This window comes from Triturus cristatus, chromosome 10 (genome assembly GCF_964204655.1).
Source record: "Triturus cristatus chromosome 10, aTriCri1.1, whole genome shotgun sequence".
Classification (NCBI taxonomy): Eukaryota; Metazoa; Chordata; class Amphibia; order Caudata; family Salamandridae; genus Triturus; species Triturus cristatus.
Window position 1 is genome coordinate 1,203,626,957 of NC_140593.1, and position 16,720 is coordinate 1,203,643,676.

The window sequence follows — 16,720 nt, forward strand, 5'->3', positions numbered from 1 at the left end:
TGTTGTATTACACAGATCCATCAAATAAGCTGCTATGAGTGAAAGAGGCAAAAACTTTCATCATGAAAATTATCCGTGTCCTCGACAGTGGGGTTTGCGAGTTCTGGAACACCAGAATAAGCACCAAACAAAGACTTGAGATCAACCTGGTCTTAGATATAGATGATCTTAGATCTTTCTTTCTAAAGACGCCATAACAAATTTTGACTGCCACTCCATCCAAGCCTCAGGATCCACGTTCGGTCACAAGATGCAGGACATCGACCCTACAGATGACCAACGTCAAGAAGAATGAGGATCCATCCCAGACCGATTTCTACTACAAGGGCTTAAAGTCCAACAACTTGGGAGGTGACGGTAGGTCAAGAACTCCTCAATTTCTTGAACTTCAAGACATGCTGAGACAAATTCAACAGCCCCAGATGCCCTGGACTTGCAGAAAACAAGATGTCACTATTGCAAGTAATAAATGGTGATGTACATGCTATTTACAGAGGAGTTGAAGCATGCCACTAGCAACCACATTCTTCGCAAACTGATATTGGTGAAGGCGATGGTCTATGAAAAAGATCCTGGATCAGTTTTTGCCTTTGGGAAGGGATTAAAGTAAGGAATCTGCAGGACCCATAAGAATGGCAAAAATCAGAGTATATAAAAAATATTCCTTAATTAAACTAGGATTTTTTGGGGGGACAGCTTTCATTTCACCTTGATATACAGTGAAGCATGTCCAGGAGAATCCATATCACAACTTCACCACCTTTACATCGACCTGACATGACTTTGACCTTACATAATTGTGATTCTATCAAGAGTCCATGCAAATCAGGCGACGGATGACAATATAATTATCAAGCTGATGGGGGTGAACCCCTGAAAAACTCCGTCAGGACTTCAAAGTCACATTCAAATGTTTCAAACTGTAGAACAAATGCCCAATGTTGAGATTTCATCAGTAGTTTGCGTTGTCTGGCTTGGAACATAAGTCAGCGAGGAATAGAACCTATTTTTGTGTTCACACAGACACCAATTCCTTAGGAAAAGTTGGAAACAGAGTGTCAGACAGAGTACTTAAAATCCTGGCTGAAAGACGGACTTCAAAAATCTTTGTTACCAGTCAAAATGTTCAGCATACATCAATCAGTACCCTAAAACGTGGCTGGAGGAGATCATGGGATCCAGATTGATCTCATGGATTTGAGTCTTCTTGAAGAGTTACACAGAGGTTCCCTCTACGCCAGCTAAATCCAAACAGTCTTCATGATGCAGGTTTTCCCAAATGGCAAATCTGGAGCTTCTGGTTTATGGACTTTGCTAGCGAGGTCATTACTTTGAATTTGGAGTCTGGCAGCTTGTAGGCATGGTAATTTAGGAGTGGGAAGAGGGTGCTGTACTCCAACAGATAGCAGAGGTCATAAGCAGGTTAGAAGCCACTTATGTCTTGGTCAAGTAAGCCACATTCCATGGTTTACGTGTGGAAAATAAAAGTTTAGACAACTCTGGTGACAGCTGAAAATGCTAAACCTGTACTCAAATTCTAATCAGTGAGGTAGTTCTTATTCAATACAGGCTCTGGACGCAGACAGCTGTCTGAGGTGGCTGGAGTAAATGCTTCGTCCACAACCTTACACTTGAATCAGTCATTGTACATTTCGTGGTGTCTTACACTGGTGTAAAATGTGTGCATCCTTCATGTTGCCCTGGTCACAGGACCCAGTGTCCTCAAGGACTTGCATTAGCAAGAAATGCACTAAGAATAAAAGCACTCCATTCAAGTAGAGCAAGCGACCCCCAGGTTACTCAGTGTTCAGTACTACGATACATCTTTGAAAATGATGTTCAGATATTTCATCTATGTCTGTACGCCGTAAGATGAATGCTGTCATTGTAATGATAAACGAAATGTCAATATAAATTGTTATATAAAAAATAAAAATAAATGTTGTGCAGTAAACTAAGATTTAGGTTACTATTTGCCCATCCCCAGCCCACTGATCTTCATGATCTTCAAGGCCGCATGCTTGGGAAGCATCGATGTAGTGCACAATGCAGTTGCATGTATTAGACATTTAGGATTCTTTAACCATTGGTGAGACCTTTGGACAGCGTCCCTTATGATCTGAGAGTTCTGGTCAGGACACTCAAAGACCAGGGCCCACTCAATTAGGCTCATGAGCGAAGACTATCTTGGCCAAGGATCCATGGACGATTGAAAGACCTTTCAAATGAGGGGGCCTTGATAAGTGACGCACATCCCTACCAGCTTTCAGGAGGCCACAATACAAGAAGTAGTTTATCCTGAACTGCAGAGATGAAATATAAAAGTGAACAGCGAAAGCAGAATCTGAGGAGGTACACCCAAGCAAACCGACATGCGTACTGTACTGCAAGACTAGCAGGCAGCTGTTAGGACCATAGCCAATCACGAAGACCAATCAGGCACAAAGATGCAATATATTTGGCTTGGTTTTATAGCTTGTTAGAAACTACGTTAATCCAGTTCAGAGAGAACAACATTGATAGGAGGAAGGTCCCCTTACTAGAGTGCACCCGATTGCACCCACCATCAAGTCTTCTGCGTGCTAAAAGGTTGACCTGGAGAGTTTTTCCCCTGGTGGCTTCACTGTGCAGCCATGGCTTGGTTGTAAAATACACCTCTCCTGCCTCACCCTATTAAGATTCCCCTCCGGCACACTAACCTGGTAGGCGAGTCCTCAATAAAACGTCGCTATGGGTTACTATTTAACTTCACAACTTTGAGCGTCTTTCCCTGGTGCCAACTGCACACTGGGTAAGTAGGTGCAACCTGGTGTTTTTTCTGGTACTGCCTTTCTTATACCAGTTTGATAAAGATTGTCACAGCCACAACTTAATCTACATGGTGGTGGGCTTGGAAGCCTGCCATGCTCTCTTCCTGTATCGAAAAAACCCTTATCGCACTGCATAACGCATTTTAACCGTGGAACACCTCTACATGTTGCCACCATCATACTGAAGTTGCCCTGAGATAGTCATCTGAAAGGGTCCCAAACAGGCCTGTTAAGAAGTAGGGAGCTGCTGACTATAAAGCCTAAGGTGGGTGATAACATCACATATGACGTGGAGCCAATGGCAATACTGCAGTCATCTGCCAGGATCATGTCTGATAGGCAGACTTGTAGCAGAGTAGATCTCACGTCAGCATTTGCATAGGCAGAACTGAGAAATAATTAGTCATGTGTCATGAATGCTTCTGAAAGCAGGTATGGCTCGTTAAGGGACAGTGATATGACAATATTTAACTCTCAAAGGTTGTGAAGGCCGATTCATTCTCATGTCCGACCAGTGAATGATTACCCGTGCATGTCACAGCCATCAATCAGGATCACATTTGAAACGCCAACTAGACAATAAGCAGTCAGTCTGTCTTGCAATGGAAAGGGTGATAAAGTCAAGGAAATGTGATAAAAGAGCTGTAAGGTTCTCAAATGGCAAATTTGCAGCTTCTTGTTTACGCCCTAGCTCTTGCCGTGGCAGGTATGGCGGCATCCTTAGACATCTTATTGACTTTGCCACAGCGCTACTACACCACATGATAAAAATGAAATCAATATAAAAAACAGACCTGGGGTATTTGTAGAGCCCACGTTTACCGAAGGGGTCTTTTGGACAATGGACGATAACAATGCTTACAGTTGCCTAACTTCAGGTCACTATTAACGGGAAAGGGTGAGTGGACCTGCTAGGATATGAACCTGAAACCAAAAGGGTCAAGCACATATCACTTGCAGTGGATGCACAAGTCTAAGGAGTGACAGCCGTAGCTTAATGCAATAGTTTAGGCACATTGAAACCTGTATCTAAAGTATAGAGTTTACTTCACTTTGTGAAAAAAGGGTCAAGTGGAGAACCTGTGGGTCTACCAACTTTAAGTTACTTGACTTGTAGGGCTATTGCCAACAATGTTGCCGTGCCACATGGAATACAAGGAGTTATGCAGTCCAGCAAGGGAAGAAGAACCTGCTACAGACCACTCGAAGACCTGCACAAGGCTCAGCAGACTGAGAATCTACCTCAAGGTACTGCAACTGCCCAGGTGCCCTGAGATCTTTAACGTCCAGGTAGCCTGAAAAACAGACAGTGGCCGTTGAGAAGCAATGCATGGATTGAGCAACTTCAGGGGAGCTTTCCTACATTAAAACCAGTAAGCCTTTGCCATCCTAAACTAGCCCTGTACCCTTAGGGGGCTGTTATTTGTTCTCCCCAGTCCCTAGAAGACCTCTAGTCCTGGAACCTTTACGCACCCAGTGGGAGAAGGAATAAGCCGTTCTTATTCCAGAACTGTTTTACGCATATTCCTTTCCAAATGGAACTACACTAAAGAAGCTAGGAAATCCTGTGGATAGTAGCAGTATCATGAGTGCTCCCCTTCACTAGGAAATCTTGAGAATGGCTGGCCATAATGGGCGCTTAATCACTACATCTGGAACCTTGTCAGACCCGTTTAGGAGGGTGGGGAGGGGCAACTAGCCACAACCGTGGGGGTTGAGGCCTTTTACCACTCCGGACCCTGAGCCGGTCTACTATGGTTCTACAAACTGAACCTTGTACAATCCTCTCCACACTTGACTCTCAGGCGAGCAGTCACAGGCTTCTTAGGGAGATCAGTGTGGAGGTACACAGGCATCACTACCACCCCCACCCAGCTGTGCAATAAGATCAATGCCCAGCACATCTGTTTGTAGAAAAAACAAGTACAGTACTTCATTAAAAAGAAAACATAGAATTCCATCACACGTGCAATAATCCATGCATACCCAATTCACAGATGTTCGTCTTTGTGATTTTCAGTGGCCTCTCCTGGCTAATCTCATTACCTCTCCACCTGTCCCTTCATGGGTCCCCAACCCCCGCGTTTTCTGGGTGCCCCCACTTCAGGATCAGAGTTCCAGTTGAGGTCTATAGGTGCAGTTCGTGTTTCCTACCCTGTGTGATCTTAAAACTCAGTCTCTTACGCGTAGGCCCGCTCAGGCCATCACCCACTTTATAGGCCCAGCGCCAGCTTGCATACCGTCAGCAGTCTCACCAGTCACAGGAAGCTTCAAGGTAGCACATGGCAGTCTTCCAGAGAGCTGCACCGCAGTTGGCCACGCAGCTTGTCGTTTGGAGGGTCCCGGCAAGAGCATAGGCTTTCGTAGATGGCCCTCTTCCAGGCAGCTGGCTGCGGGTCTTGGATCACTCTGTCACTCCGGTAGATACCCATCACACAGCGCTGCTCACTACAACACTCCAATGAGCACAGTGGCCACATGCTCGTAGATGAGGATTCTTTGGCATGGCAGACGCGAGTCACCTTCAGCATGCCTCGAGTATACGTCCTCTATTTTTCATGAGGCACCATCCTGGTCACTTATTCTTCCAGACTGGTCCCAATAAAATGGCACACTAGGTCAGTGCTGCAATCATGCAGTCCAAACTGTGGGGCAAACAGGACTGCAGCAGATGCTTATCCTGGCTTCGATTGGGCATACCACTCAAGAGCACAGCTACATAGGCAGCCTGGCTTGAAGAATTACCCTGCTGGATTGAGACGCTGCCACATCTGCTTGCAGCCATACCCGTTCTGTGGGTGGCAGATCACACGGAGGACCAGCCCGATCTGGCCTAACTGAGGCAGTACCATACTCGACATCAAGGTCAGGGTGGCAGCCAACCAAGAGGCCACAAATGACGTACAAGTAGGATTAATGGTGCATTTTGGCCCCGATGGCCCCCTAATCCCCTCAAGCATGTTAGAAAGGAAATTAGCTGCACTCCAGATGAAAGGGTTCACCAGCTAAAGCTTGTAGGCAGACTGCGAAGACGTGTCCTAGGCAGGGGGTCAAGGATCGGAGGCATAGGGTCCAGTGCTAGTGGGAGTTGTGATCCCGTAAAGTTGGCTGGTCCACAGAAAGCACAGATCAAGAGAGCCCCCCACCCCTCTGATTCAGAAAGTGCTAGTGCCTGCTGTTTTTGTGTGTGTACATCACTGTAAATAAATACTTAAGTCAAACTTTTAAACTGAAGATTGAGTTTATGGAGTGTAATGTCTCATGTCATAGAATATCGGAGTTCTAAACTCCTTAGCCCCCCCACACCCCCAGTGTAAACCTGGATTGCTCAACTGCTCACCCTTGAAAAGTTGAGTGTACACAGAGAGTAATTTTGGTTATGCTGACATGGTCTATCCTATTCCTGGCAACTTTCCATTTGAATTTGAAATGTTGCTGTCTGTTTTTTGGCAAGACTCTGATGACTTTGGTTTTTCTGTAGATTAGCTTCAGGCCTAAAGATTCAATTATACTGTATAGGGTGGTTATTTGTCGCTGCAGGCCGATGGAAGTCTGGCTGCATAAAACAATGCAACCTGCATATTGTAAACTACGCACTGGTCTTTGTGCGAGTTTTGGTGGGTCGCTCGAGACTTCCGATAACAGGATGTCCAGGTCTGCTGTATAAAGATTTAAAAGGGCAAGGACACATCTTAGTTTGAGACCAATGGATGTGGGGATCTTTCTGGTTATTCTATCGCCCTTGCCGATTTTAATTTGCACCCAGGTATCAGAGTATAGATTGATGATGGCTTGGAGACTGGTTTTGGGGCACACCCCATCTGGACATTTTTGCCCACAAGAGGCCTCTCTGGACCGTGTCGAATGCAGATTTTAAGTCAACAAAGCAGGTGTATAAATTGGAGGCCTTATGGGTGACTTTTTCTATCATGAGACTTTGGTTATGCAATTCAAGGACAATAAAGCCCAGGACCATGGGACACCAGTGGTAAATAGCTGCATCCTTAAGAGACACGGCCTACTAATGGGACTGTCAAAGGACACCCAAAAAAACTCACAACCACACTGCAGCATGCACAGGGTGTGGTGAAAAAAGAATACATTGAATCGAACAGCTGAGGAGGCTCCGAAGGCCCACATACTCTGCCCTCGTTGTCCGGTTTGCTGTGGCACTAAAGACACTAGTTCATCCTAGCTCTTTCTGTGGTTTCACAACACTATCATGAACCTGCCTTTGTCCCAGGTTGTACTGTATTCACTAGGACAATGTTCTAACCTTTCACCAATATTTTAGTCTACATTTGAGGTTTGCATCTACTTACCGGAAAGATATGTAGTCCTCCTGGTTGGCAAATGTTATCACCCTCTTACTTTCATCCTTGGGCACAGGGAACAAAAACTTTAAGATACTGGAGACCTGCGTCAGAAAAAGTATGACAAAATAGATAACTTAGTGATGTGTAGAGTTAATCAACATAGTTATAAAACCTCTCAGACCTTTGCTGGAGGACAGGGTAGTCGAAGGAATAGTAGAATATTTGATCTGTTATTTCGGATTTCTCACATTTTTTGACCGCTTCAAGTTTACTAATGGCCGGCTCCAGGACAATTATTAGGTCTCCTAAACCATAAGCAGGTGAAAGAGCACACAAAATATCAAGCATAACTCCACAGGTGATTAAGAGGTGTTCATACCTGAAGAGGTCGTGCACATTTGTCTGGAGGCTAAATTAACTCCTCCTGGGAGTACCCCGACTGCGTAAACAGGCCACCCTTTTAACTCTAGAAGAGCATCAAAGCGGAAGCGCGATGTAATTGTCTCCAGAGCTATCCACACGGACTCTAGATTCCTAGGTGATGCTGTTGTCAAAATAGAACCTGGCAGAGCTTTGAGAGTCTGCTATGGGCGCGAGAGTCTTGTCAATACACTTGGAAAGAATTTTAGAGTTTTGGATTCAGAAGGAAAGGGAAAGAACTATAATATAGAGCCTATACAATCTGTCTAGTCCACCTTAGCATACCTCTGAGAATGGGAGGCTAATATATCTCTTAACATTTATTTACAGACCACCTCCCTATACATCCCAGAGTACTTACCCTCTGCCCCAAGCGCGAGGTGAAGTTATGGAATATGAGATGTGGATATGCCTCAGACATGGTGCCCAAGTCAGGAATGTCATGGCGCATGACCACGTTGCACAGTGTGAAGTACGCAGTGGGTCCAAACGGGAGGTGACACACGATCAGACCATCTGTGAAGACAAAACAGGGAATCAGCAGGCGTCCAAGGAATAAACAGCAGGTAACCCACTAGAGCTATGCAGGGGCATTCATTTGGTGAGAGGAATGGAATCGCAAGTTACTGTTTCTCAGTGTTCATTTTGGACCAGATTCTTGCTCTGTATGGCTCACCTGGGTGTGGCCCTCCTACACAGAAATGTATCAAACTTGTGAAAGAGACAAGTTAATTTCAAAGTACTCCACAATGATGCGGAGGTCTTCCTGAACAGGTGAGCGGTCTCTTATTTCATCTGTATTTGATATGTTTTTATTTGGTGGTTGATAAAGTCCCATGAACAACTTTAGTTCTGTTGCTACTGGCCTACTGTTTCTTGATCAGTGACCAAGCACATTGCAGCAGAGAGTGGATGTGTGTGTCAAGAATTCCTGTCATGCGAGGGGAGGAAAACGGTAACCAGCGAAAACGGACTACATCTCCCAGGATGCTTAGCGGTTGAGAGGTTATGTAAACAGGAGAGCTGTTACATAACTCAAGGAAAACACGCCCTTATGTAAACAGGAGAGCTGTTACATAACTCAAGGAAAACACGCCCTTATGTAAACAGGAGAGCTGTTACATAACTCAAGGAAACACGCCCTTATGTAAACAGGAGAGCTGTTACATAACTCAAGGAAAACACGCCCTTATGTAAACAGGAGAGCTGTTACATAACTCAAGGAAAACACGCCCTTATGTAAACAGGAGAGCTGTTACATAACTCAAGGAAACACGCCCTTATGTAAACAGGAGAGCTGTTACATAACTCAAGGAAAACACGCCCTTATGTAAACAGGAGAGCTTTTACATAACTCAAGGAAAACACGCCCTTATGTAAACAGGAGAGCTGTTACATAACTCAAGGAAACACGCCCTTATGTAAACAGGAGAGCTGTTACATAACTCAAGGAAAACACGCCCTTATGTAAACAGGAGAGCTGTTACATAACTCAAGGAAAACACGCCCTATAAAGGGAGGAACCGGGAGGTACAACGCTGTCGGATATTGCGTTTACACCGACGTACCTGCTTAGTGAAGAGCAGTGTTCCGGAGTGGTGCTCCAGTAAGGCAAGAACGGAGGTAGGTCGAGTCGTTACTCCCTGGGCCGTGTCTTGCCCCATCGTCACCTGTGAAGGACCCGGAAGCTCTACCGGATAACCATTGAGCTTCGCTTTTTGACTCGGCTGAGTCAAAGCGCAGAGGCGCTTTTGCTGGTTGGAGTCGTAACTCCCAGCCCGACCAGAGATACAGGGACTGCCAGCTGTAACGCACACCAGGAGGTGTTTGCCGCGTTACAGACTCGGAAGTCCACAGGATCGATCGAGCGGCTGCTCTCGGTTCAGTCTTCTTTGCTTGTGATTGGGGTATCGGTGACGCACCACCAGGAGGTGACTCCGCGTCCCGGTGCAGTCTGAGGAAGAGGTTGAGCGGCTGCTCCCTTCAGGTAGAGACCCCGGCTGGGTGTTTCCCTGACTCCTCGATTCTCCCCAACACTCTTCGTGCCCCTCACAGCCTACCGATTGGCATTGTCGGCCATTTCATTTCTGCCCTCTGTTGGCATACGCCGGGATCGGCGTATATGCAGAGGACGGTTAGGACCATCCGTGCTGTGGGCTGGTAACGTACTTAGCCTGGAGGATTCCAGTGACTATAACCTTTGTTTATTCCTTGTATTATTTTTGCCTTCATTAAAATAACTAAACCTTCACAAGTGGTTGCGTTCTCATTATCGTGTCTGTTAAACGATCCTGAGACGTTCAGGGCGTTACAGTGTGGGAAAGCAGATCTATGAGGCATTGATTGCTTTATTTGTGTGGTCAGTTGGATATTTTGCAGATCTCTCCCATCTGCATGCACAGGACTTCAATCTAGGAATTGCCAGGTCCAAGCAAGGTACGGACGCAGATCACTGGATTAGCATGTACAAAGACCTATAGTTTGTGTGTGTCCAGACTCCCACTGACGTGTACACAAATCTCTGGTCAAGGGCATCTGTTTATGCTGGAAATTGGTCACAATGGTTTTCTAGTGGTATTGATTAGAAAATGGCCATGATTTGCAAACTGTGCAAACTGAAAACTGGCAATGACGTGTTAGAGGGGCTTAACAGTGTTCGGCTGTAATGGCAATAGGCTGCGGTGCTCCACCTGGGTATATCAGAAGTTGGCAAGAGCTGCAACTAGGAATAATGTAAAGTAGGCATACTGTAGGAACTGGCCATTAATAGAAAAGGGTCTTGATAGGTTATCTGTGCATGACAGAGACTGGTAATCATGTACTAAGTGCATCATGGAAGGTGCCAGTGATGTGCCACATGGCCATAATGGAACTCAGAAACTATGTTCTAATGTTCACAATGGAAATTGGCAGTGATGTGATAACTGGGCATAGGGGAAATAAGAATGACAAGCTAATGGGTTGTGGTGGGAACTGGCCATAACATATTGAATGAATAATGGAACCAGATATCCAACTAGACGTGATGGAAATGGTTCTATGAAACATCATGTGGGCGTTATAGAAACTGCTGTAATGTGCCAACTGGAAATAAAGGTAACTGGACCGAATATGCCAATAGATATGGTTCATGAGCACAATAGGACAGGGTCATATGTTTATTGAACATTGTTGAAACTAACAATATACGTTGTAGCCACGCAAGACCACTAACTTGGCAAAATAGGTCATTATATTTTTCTTGCTCATAAAAAATGTGGGTATGGTGTGGTACTTGGATACAACGGACCCCAGATGTGACATGATAACTGTGCATAAAGGAAACCAGACATAACATGTTCAAATGTCATAGTGAACACTGCCAAATCAAGCATATTAAGCTTAATGCTAACGAGCCACAATGTGCTGAATCGAGTGGAATGCAAGCTGTCACAATTGTGCTCACAGGGTATAATGGCAACTGGATCCAAGGTACCAACCTAACTTAATGGGACATATTGTAGCAGTGTGCAAGCAATCACCATCGTGGTCGCCTGTCGCGTCTTAAGGGATAGAATAACGTCCAAAGTAACAGCATAGAAGTGCAACGAGAAACTGGAAGAATGCTAGGGCACGAAGGAATGTGGCATCATGTGCAACATATGCAAAATGGAAACTGATTATAATGCGCCAGTTTTGTTTAAAAAACCTAACCTGATTATTTTGTGATAAATATGCGCGATGTTAACTGGCAATGATGTACAGACTAGCAATAATAGAAACTGGCCATGCCCTGCTAATCATGATACTTGTAAAGAAGTACGATTATCCAAAAATGAACAATGGAAAGGGTCTCTGATGTGCTAAGAGACATGAAACGCAAAAACCACAAGTAAACATGTACACGCAAAGAACAGAAATCGAAAAGTCATAAGATCTACACAAACGAACAGCTATTCTAAATGGAGCCACATGTGGCACTGCTCCTTTTGTTTCGAACTCATCCCAGGGCAAATCTCTTGAGGCAGGACAGAAGCAGCATGAAGAGATTTGGGGGCACGTTTTATTAAAGACTTTTTTACCCCATAATCTGGCATCCGCTCATTCTTGCATGCCTTACACTGGGGGCTTTAAACCACTGGTTGCTTGCACATATTTTGTATTTATCACAGTGCTGTTGCCCTCATATACCAGGAGTATCCTTGGCAAAGGAATCCTTTTGACCACTTACCTGGTGTCCCTCTGTGCTCGTGCACAATGAGGAGGTCTGTGACGCTGTTGGCTTTGCAGGCTTGGACTAGTGATCCCACCTCATGCTTACCCCTGTTCATGCGCTGAGCATTGGGGAAGATCAGCTTCACCTCCTGCGGAAAGAGACAGACAGCAATACAGCTGAACTACCAGTCAAAACACAAACACGCAACTCTATTAGCTGCCTTGAGACAACAACTATCACCCCATCTGAGTTCAGGCAGCTGCCATGAGATAAAAACCAATACCCCATTTGAGTCATAGGCAGCTGCCATGAGACAACAACTAGTACATCATCTGAGTTCAGGCAGCTGCCATGAGATGACAACGAGTACCCCATCTGAGGCAAAGGCAGCTGCCATGAGACAACAACTAATACCCGGAGTCAGGGACAGCTGCCATGAGACAACTAGTACCCCATCTGAGTCAAAGGCAGCTGCCATGAGACAACAACTAGTGCTCCATCAGAGTTAAGGCAGCAGCCATGAACTGGTATCCTTTCCAGAAGAAGGATATGGAACATGTTTTTATTTTTGCTACCTTACACCTCTGTCGCCAACTTCACGCCACTTAACTGAACCAAAGAAGGTTTTTGCTCACCTTGGCAAACATTTTGAGGCGTGAGCTGGGGTCCCTCGAAGTAGTGATCATGATTTTGGGGTCTTCCACGCCGGCCCAACGGTATTCATCATCCACATGACTGCTTACACCTTTAGAACAAAGACACGGTCTGAGAAACTTTTCCCAAGAAAGGCAGTTAAAAAGAAAGAAAAAAAACATACACCCCTAAGCACAAACCCAAACCATCGTTTTTCTGGCCACTGTCAAGAACTTCGTTTTTCCCTGTTAAGGGAATGGGCATTTTTGTGGCATCATCTTCTTTCTTTCTCCAAAACCCTTGTGCAACAGATGTTCAAAAGCTCATGAATTACCAATCCTCCCTTACCAGGCATAACCCATTATAACCTGGCTTGCGTAAGACCCAAGGAGATGGCCCTCACAGCTGTCCAGTTCCCTAGCCTCTGCGCCAACACCTCCCCCCTCTATCATCCTTTCTCAGCATTCCAAGGAGTTGACACAACAGTGCCTTGGGTGGGGGGCAGGGATGCAGGCATGGATTTAGCAGTAGAGTGGGTTATCTCCTTGCTCTACACTCCCACTCCTGTCACCTCCCCATCCAATTGGCAATCCACAGGGATCAGTCTTTGGCCGCCTACTAATCTTCCTTTAGATGATCTCAATCTATGGCACCATCTTCTCTTATCTCTACGGTGACAAATCTCCTTGCTCTGATTCACATCCAACTTTCAGATACCATCTCGGATTTTAACCAACAAGCACTGGATGGTCCATGGCTTGGTCTGCTCAACTTATCAAAAGCTCAGATAATTTAATTTCTGGCCCTCTTCATCTTCTTACAAACATGCCCTCTGTGATGGTCTTTACTCCAGTCTAAAACATCACAACTCCCTCAGCCAGCAGAAACCTTAGCGTTCAGTTTAACTCCCCCTGGAGACCTTTATCTCAATTACTGACTCAGCAGTCTGACACCAAAGACTTATTAGAAGGCTCTGTGCTCACCAAGTCTTCCAGATTGCAAAGCACTAATTAACAGCCTAATGTGGAGCCAGCTGAATTAGTGCCATGGCTCACTAGAAGCATTTTCAGAGTACTCTGTCACTGCTCAAGAAATGTATTATGTTTTTTTACAAAAAGGACACATTTACACCGTCAAGAATACATTAACTTTACTACACAGGCACCAAACCTACTGAGCTAAGCACAGGACTCAGTACAGACTTCTCGCCCCAATGTTTAAAAACATTACTGCATGGCAGAGAACCTCCTATGCCACTCAATAACTACTAGCCCAAGTTCTGACACACTACGCTCAGCTATGCAAACCCTACTTTAATCTACACAAGCCACCTGGCACCGTTTCTAGGTTTCTGTGGTTTGCTTTGCTTGGAATTTTTCAATGGAATTATCTCACTAGTTAGATCCAAGCCATCCCATCCTTTCAACGTTCAACTGTGCTCTCGAAACCCAATTCTCAATTTTGAATCGGACGTTTTAAGCACATGTAGTAGAACTTCTTCCAATTAATAAATACAGAGACTAAACTGCCATACCTCCACAGTTATACGTCACACATCACAATACAATGAGGTGTGTCTTAAAAAAAAACTTTCTTGTGCAGAAGGCCAAAAGCGTACAAATATTCCTGAATTTAAGATTCATGAACAAACTCTCCAAGAAAGAAAAATGTGAATACTGTGCTGCAACAGAAAACAACTGACATCTAAAGATGGATTTGGTTGTGACCTAAAGACCTTCTAATGTGTATATTTCGGTTCAAGCACCTCAAAGAGGTGTTTGAGATTTCTAGTTGTCCCTCACACATACCAGTTTAGGGCATTTACATTTGTACTGAAATTGGTGCAAAGTCTTTTTAAAGTGCATGGTAGTGGCCGCATCTTACTAGAGGAAGTAAGGTCACTTTATCTGAACACCTTTGGATGACTGTCTGCCAAGGTCGGACACCTAATGAAGGAACATAGCAACGTCACTTATGAACAGCTCTGCTACTCCATCATTCCGGCGCAGCCATAAATTGAAAGAAATCTTCTCCAACCACTTTCACCAAAGCATTATTTTTTTTTTTTTTATAAAGAACCCTTTATTACACAATAAAATACATACAAGGGCCTACAACCACCGAGGCCGGCCGCTACAGAGCCCGAGGGCCCGCAATGCAACGCCACACATTCAAATGAACCAGAAGCGAAGCTCCCGGCAGTTCGTGAGCACATGCAACAGGCCGTGGCCATAGGCCAAGAGCAATCGGAAAAAACGGTTTCATTTTCTATTAAATGCAAAACACACTCAAGGCAATGAGAGTCCGAAATAGCAGCGTGCGCTTCCCAGAACGGGGGACAACGTACAGTATCCGAAGCAGTTCTTGACAGGAAGTGGCAGCGGGGGGCAATGGGAAGACAAAACATGGAACACACTTCACACAATCCCACAGAATGCGTGGCTAGGGGGACAAAGCAATATCGATCTCTAACGGCAGAGGCGGGGTGCAGATATGTCCACGATATGAATTCCATGGACCCCATATCTTCGTCCACTTCCCAGGCTTGCCTCTCGCCACATACACCGTCTTTTCTCTAAACATACACCAGTCCATATTCTCCTTCCATACCGCGATCGTGGGCGGCCTCGGGGAGCCCCACAGCTGTGCTATGTTACGCTTAGCCACCATGTACCCCAGAGTCACCCACTGCGTCTGTGCCACATTATAGTCATTCGGTTCCCAGACATTCAACAAACACCTCCTAGCCTCTGGCAACAGAGCAACGTGCGTGACCTCCTCCATTACGGCGTGGATACCGTTCCAAAATCGCACAACCTCCAAACATTCCCATAGGATATGAAGGAAGGTGCCCGACAGGCCACATCCACGCTTACACATTCCATCCCTCGAATAACCCATACGTAGCAAACCGGGCCCCGTGACATACACTCTATGGAGGATCTTCAGCTGTACAAATTGTAAGCGGGCCGGGATCGCCACCTCTTTCGGGGAGGCCACCGCCGATACCCAGTCCTCATCGTCCAGTTCCAAGCCGTCGCCCATCCATGCCTCCCGGAGACGGATCAGCAAGTCCGCGCGATCATTAATAAGTTTTTTGTAGATCAGAGAGATAGTGCTGTCAGGCACATAGCCATCCAACACTCTATCCTCCAGCGGGGAATATTCGGGGATAGCAGCGGCGTCCGGGAAGACGGAACACAGCGCATGGTAGACTTGTGCATACCGGAAGTACTCTCTATCATTTAATTTGTATTCGGTTTTAAGCATTTCAAACGTTTTGAAAGACCCCTTTGCCCAAAGATCACCCACCTTACATATACCAATCATATCCCATTTCTCAAAGCCTTTCGTTTTCCACAAACAACCCAGCCGCCCGGAGGCATACAACGGCGTCGCCCGAGTCAAGCGATCCCTCCACCCCATCGCAGCACTCGCCGCATGCCACACACGTACCGCGACCTGCGTGGGTCCTGTCAACCGCGCATCCGGGGTCACCGAATACAGCGCCTTATTATAATCCCCACCCGGGAGCAGTAATTTATCCATCTCAAAGGCCGGATTTAAGGCAGGACCGTATATCCCGTGGTTCACCGCCGCCAATTGAGACGCCCAATAGTATCTTTTAATATCGGGGAGGGCGACACCCCCGTCGTACCGAGGGAGCGTCAACTTGGCGAGAGCGATCCGCGGCCGCCCGTCCCAAAACAGTTGGCGCTGAAGACCCTCCACCTCACGAAAAGAACGGGCTGGCACGACATCTAGAGTGTTTTGCAAAGCGTACAAGAAGCGAGGTAGCGACATCATTTTAAACAATGCCGCCCGTCCGAGCGGCGAGAGCGGAAGTCGTCGCCACCTCGCGACATCGGCCTTCAATCGCTGGAGGGGAGGGAGAAGGTTTCGCTCATAGCGGACCGCGGGATCCAGAGAGATAAAGATTCCCAAATATTTGAACCCCCAATGTAGCAATCTGGATAGGGCAATCCCGCGGTAGGAGGGGGGCCTCGCCCGATAGGACGTAAACACATGACTTGGCCCAGTTGATAACCAGGCCAGAGTTGCGACCAAAGGAATTCAATACATCCACCAATACAATTAGCGACTGTCGGGGAGAGGTAAGATACAGAAGGATGTCATCCGCGTAAAGGGAGACACGGTCCTCAAACTCCGGCGTCCATCTAATACCCCGCAGCGACGGCTCCCAACGCAACCAAGCGGCGAGAGGCTCCAAAGAAAGTGCAAAAAGAAGGGGTGATAACGGACAACCCTGCCGCGTACCTCTCCCCAGTGCGAAGGGAGCCGACACCCTACCATTCACCACAACCTGAGCCAATGGGTCAGCATAC

The 16,720-nt window shown here is 46.1% G+C and overlaps 1 protein-coding gene across 1 annotated transcript in view; it reads right to left on the minus strand.

The window, feature by feature from the left end:
- IMP4 (IMP U3 small nucleolar ribonucleoprotein 4) overlaps window positions 1-16,720 on the minus strand; it is a 79,301-nt gene that overhangs the window by 37,856 nt on the left and 24,725 nt on the right. Inside the window, exons 4-7 of the mRNA XM_085629679.1 lie at window positions 12,377-12,486; window positions 11,757-11,889; window positions 7,908-8,062; window positions 7,133-7,227 (exon numbers count right to left, since the gene is read on the minus strand). Of these exons, the coding sequence (XP_085485805.1) occupies window positions 7,133-7,227; window positions 7,908-8,062; window positions 11,757-11,889; window positions 12,377-12,486 (493 nt within the window). The remainder of the gene's footprint in view (window positions 1-7,132; window positions 7,228-7,907; window positions 8,063-11,756; window positions 11,890-12,376; window positions 12,487-16,720) is intronic.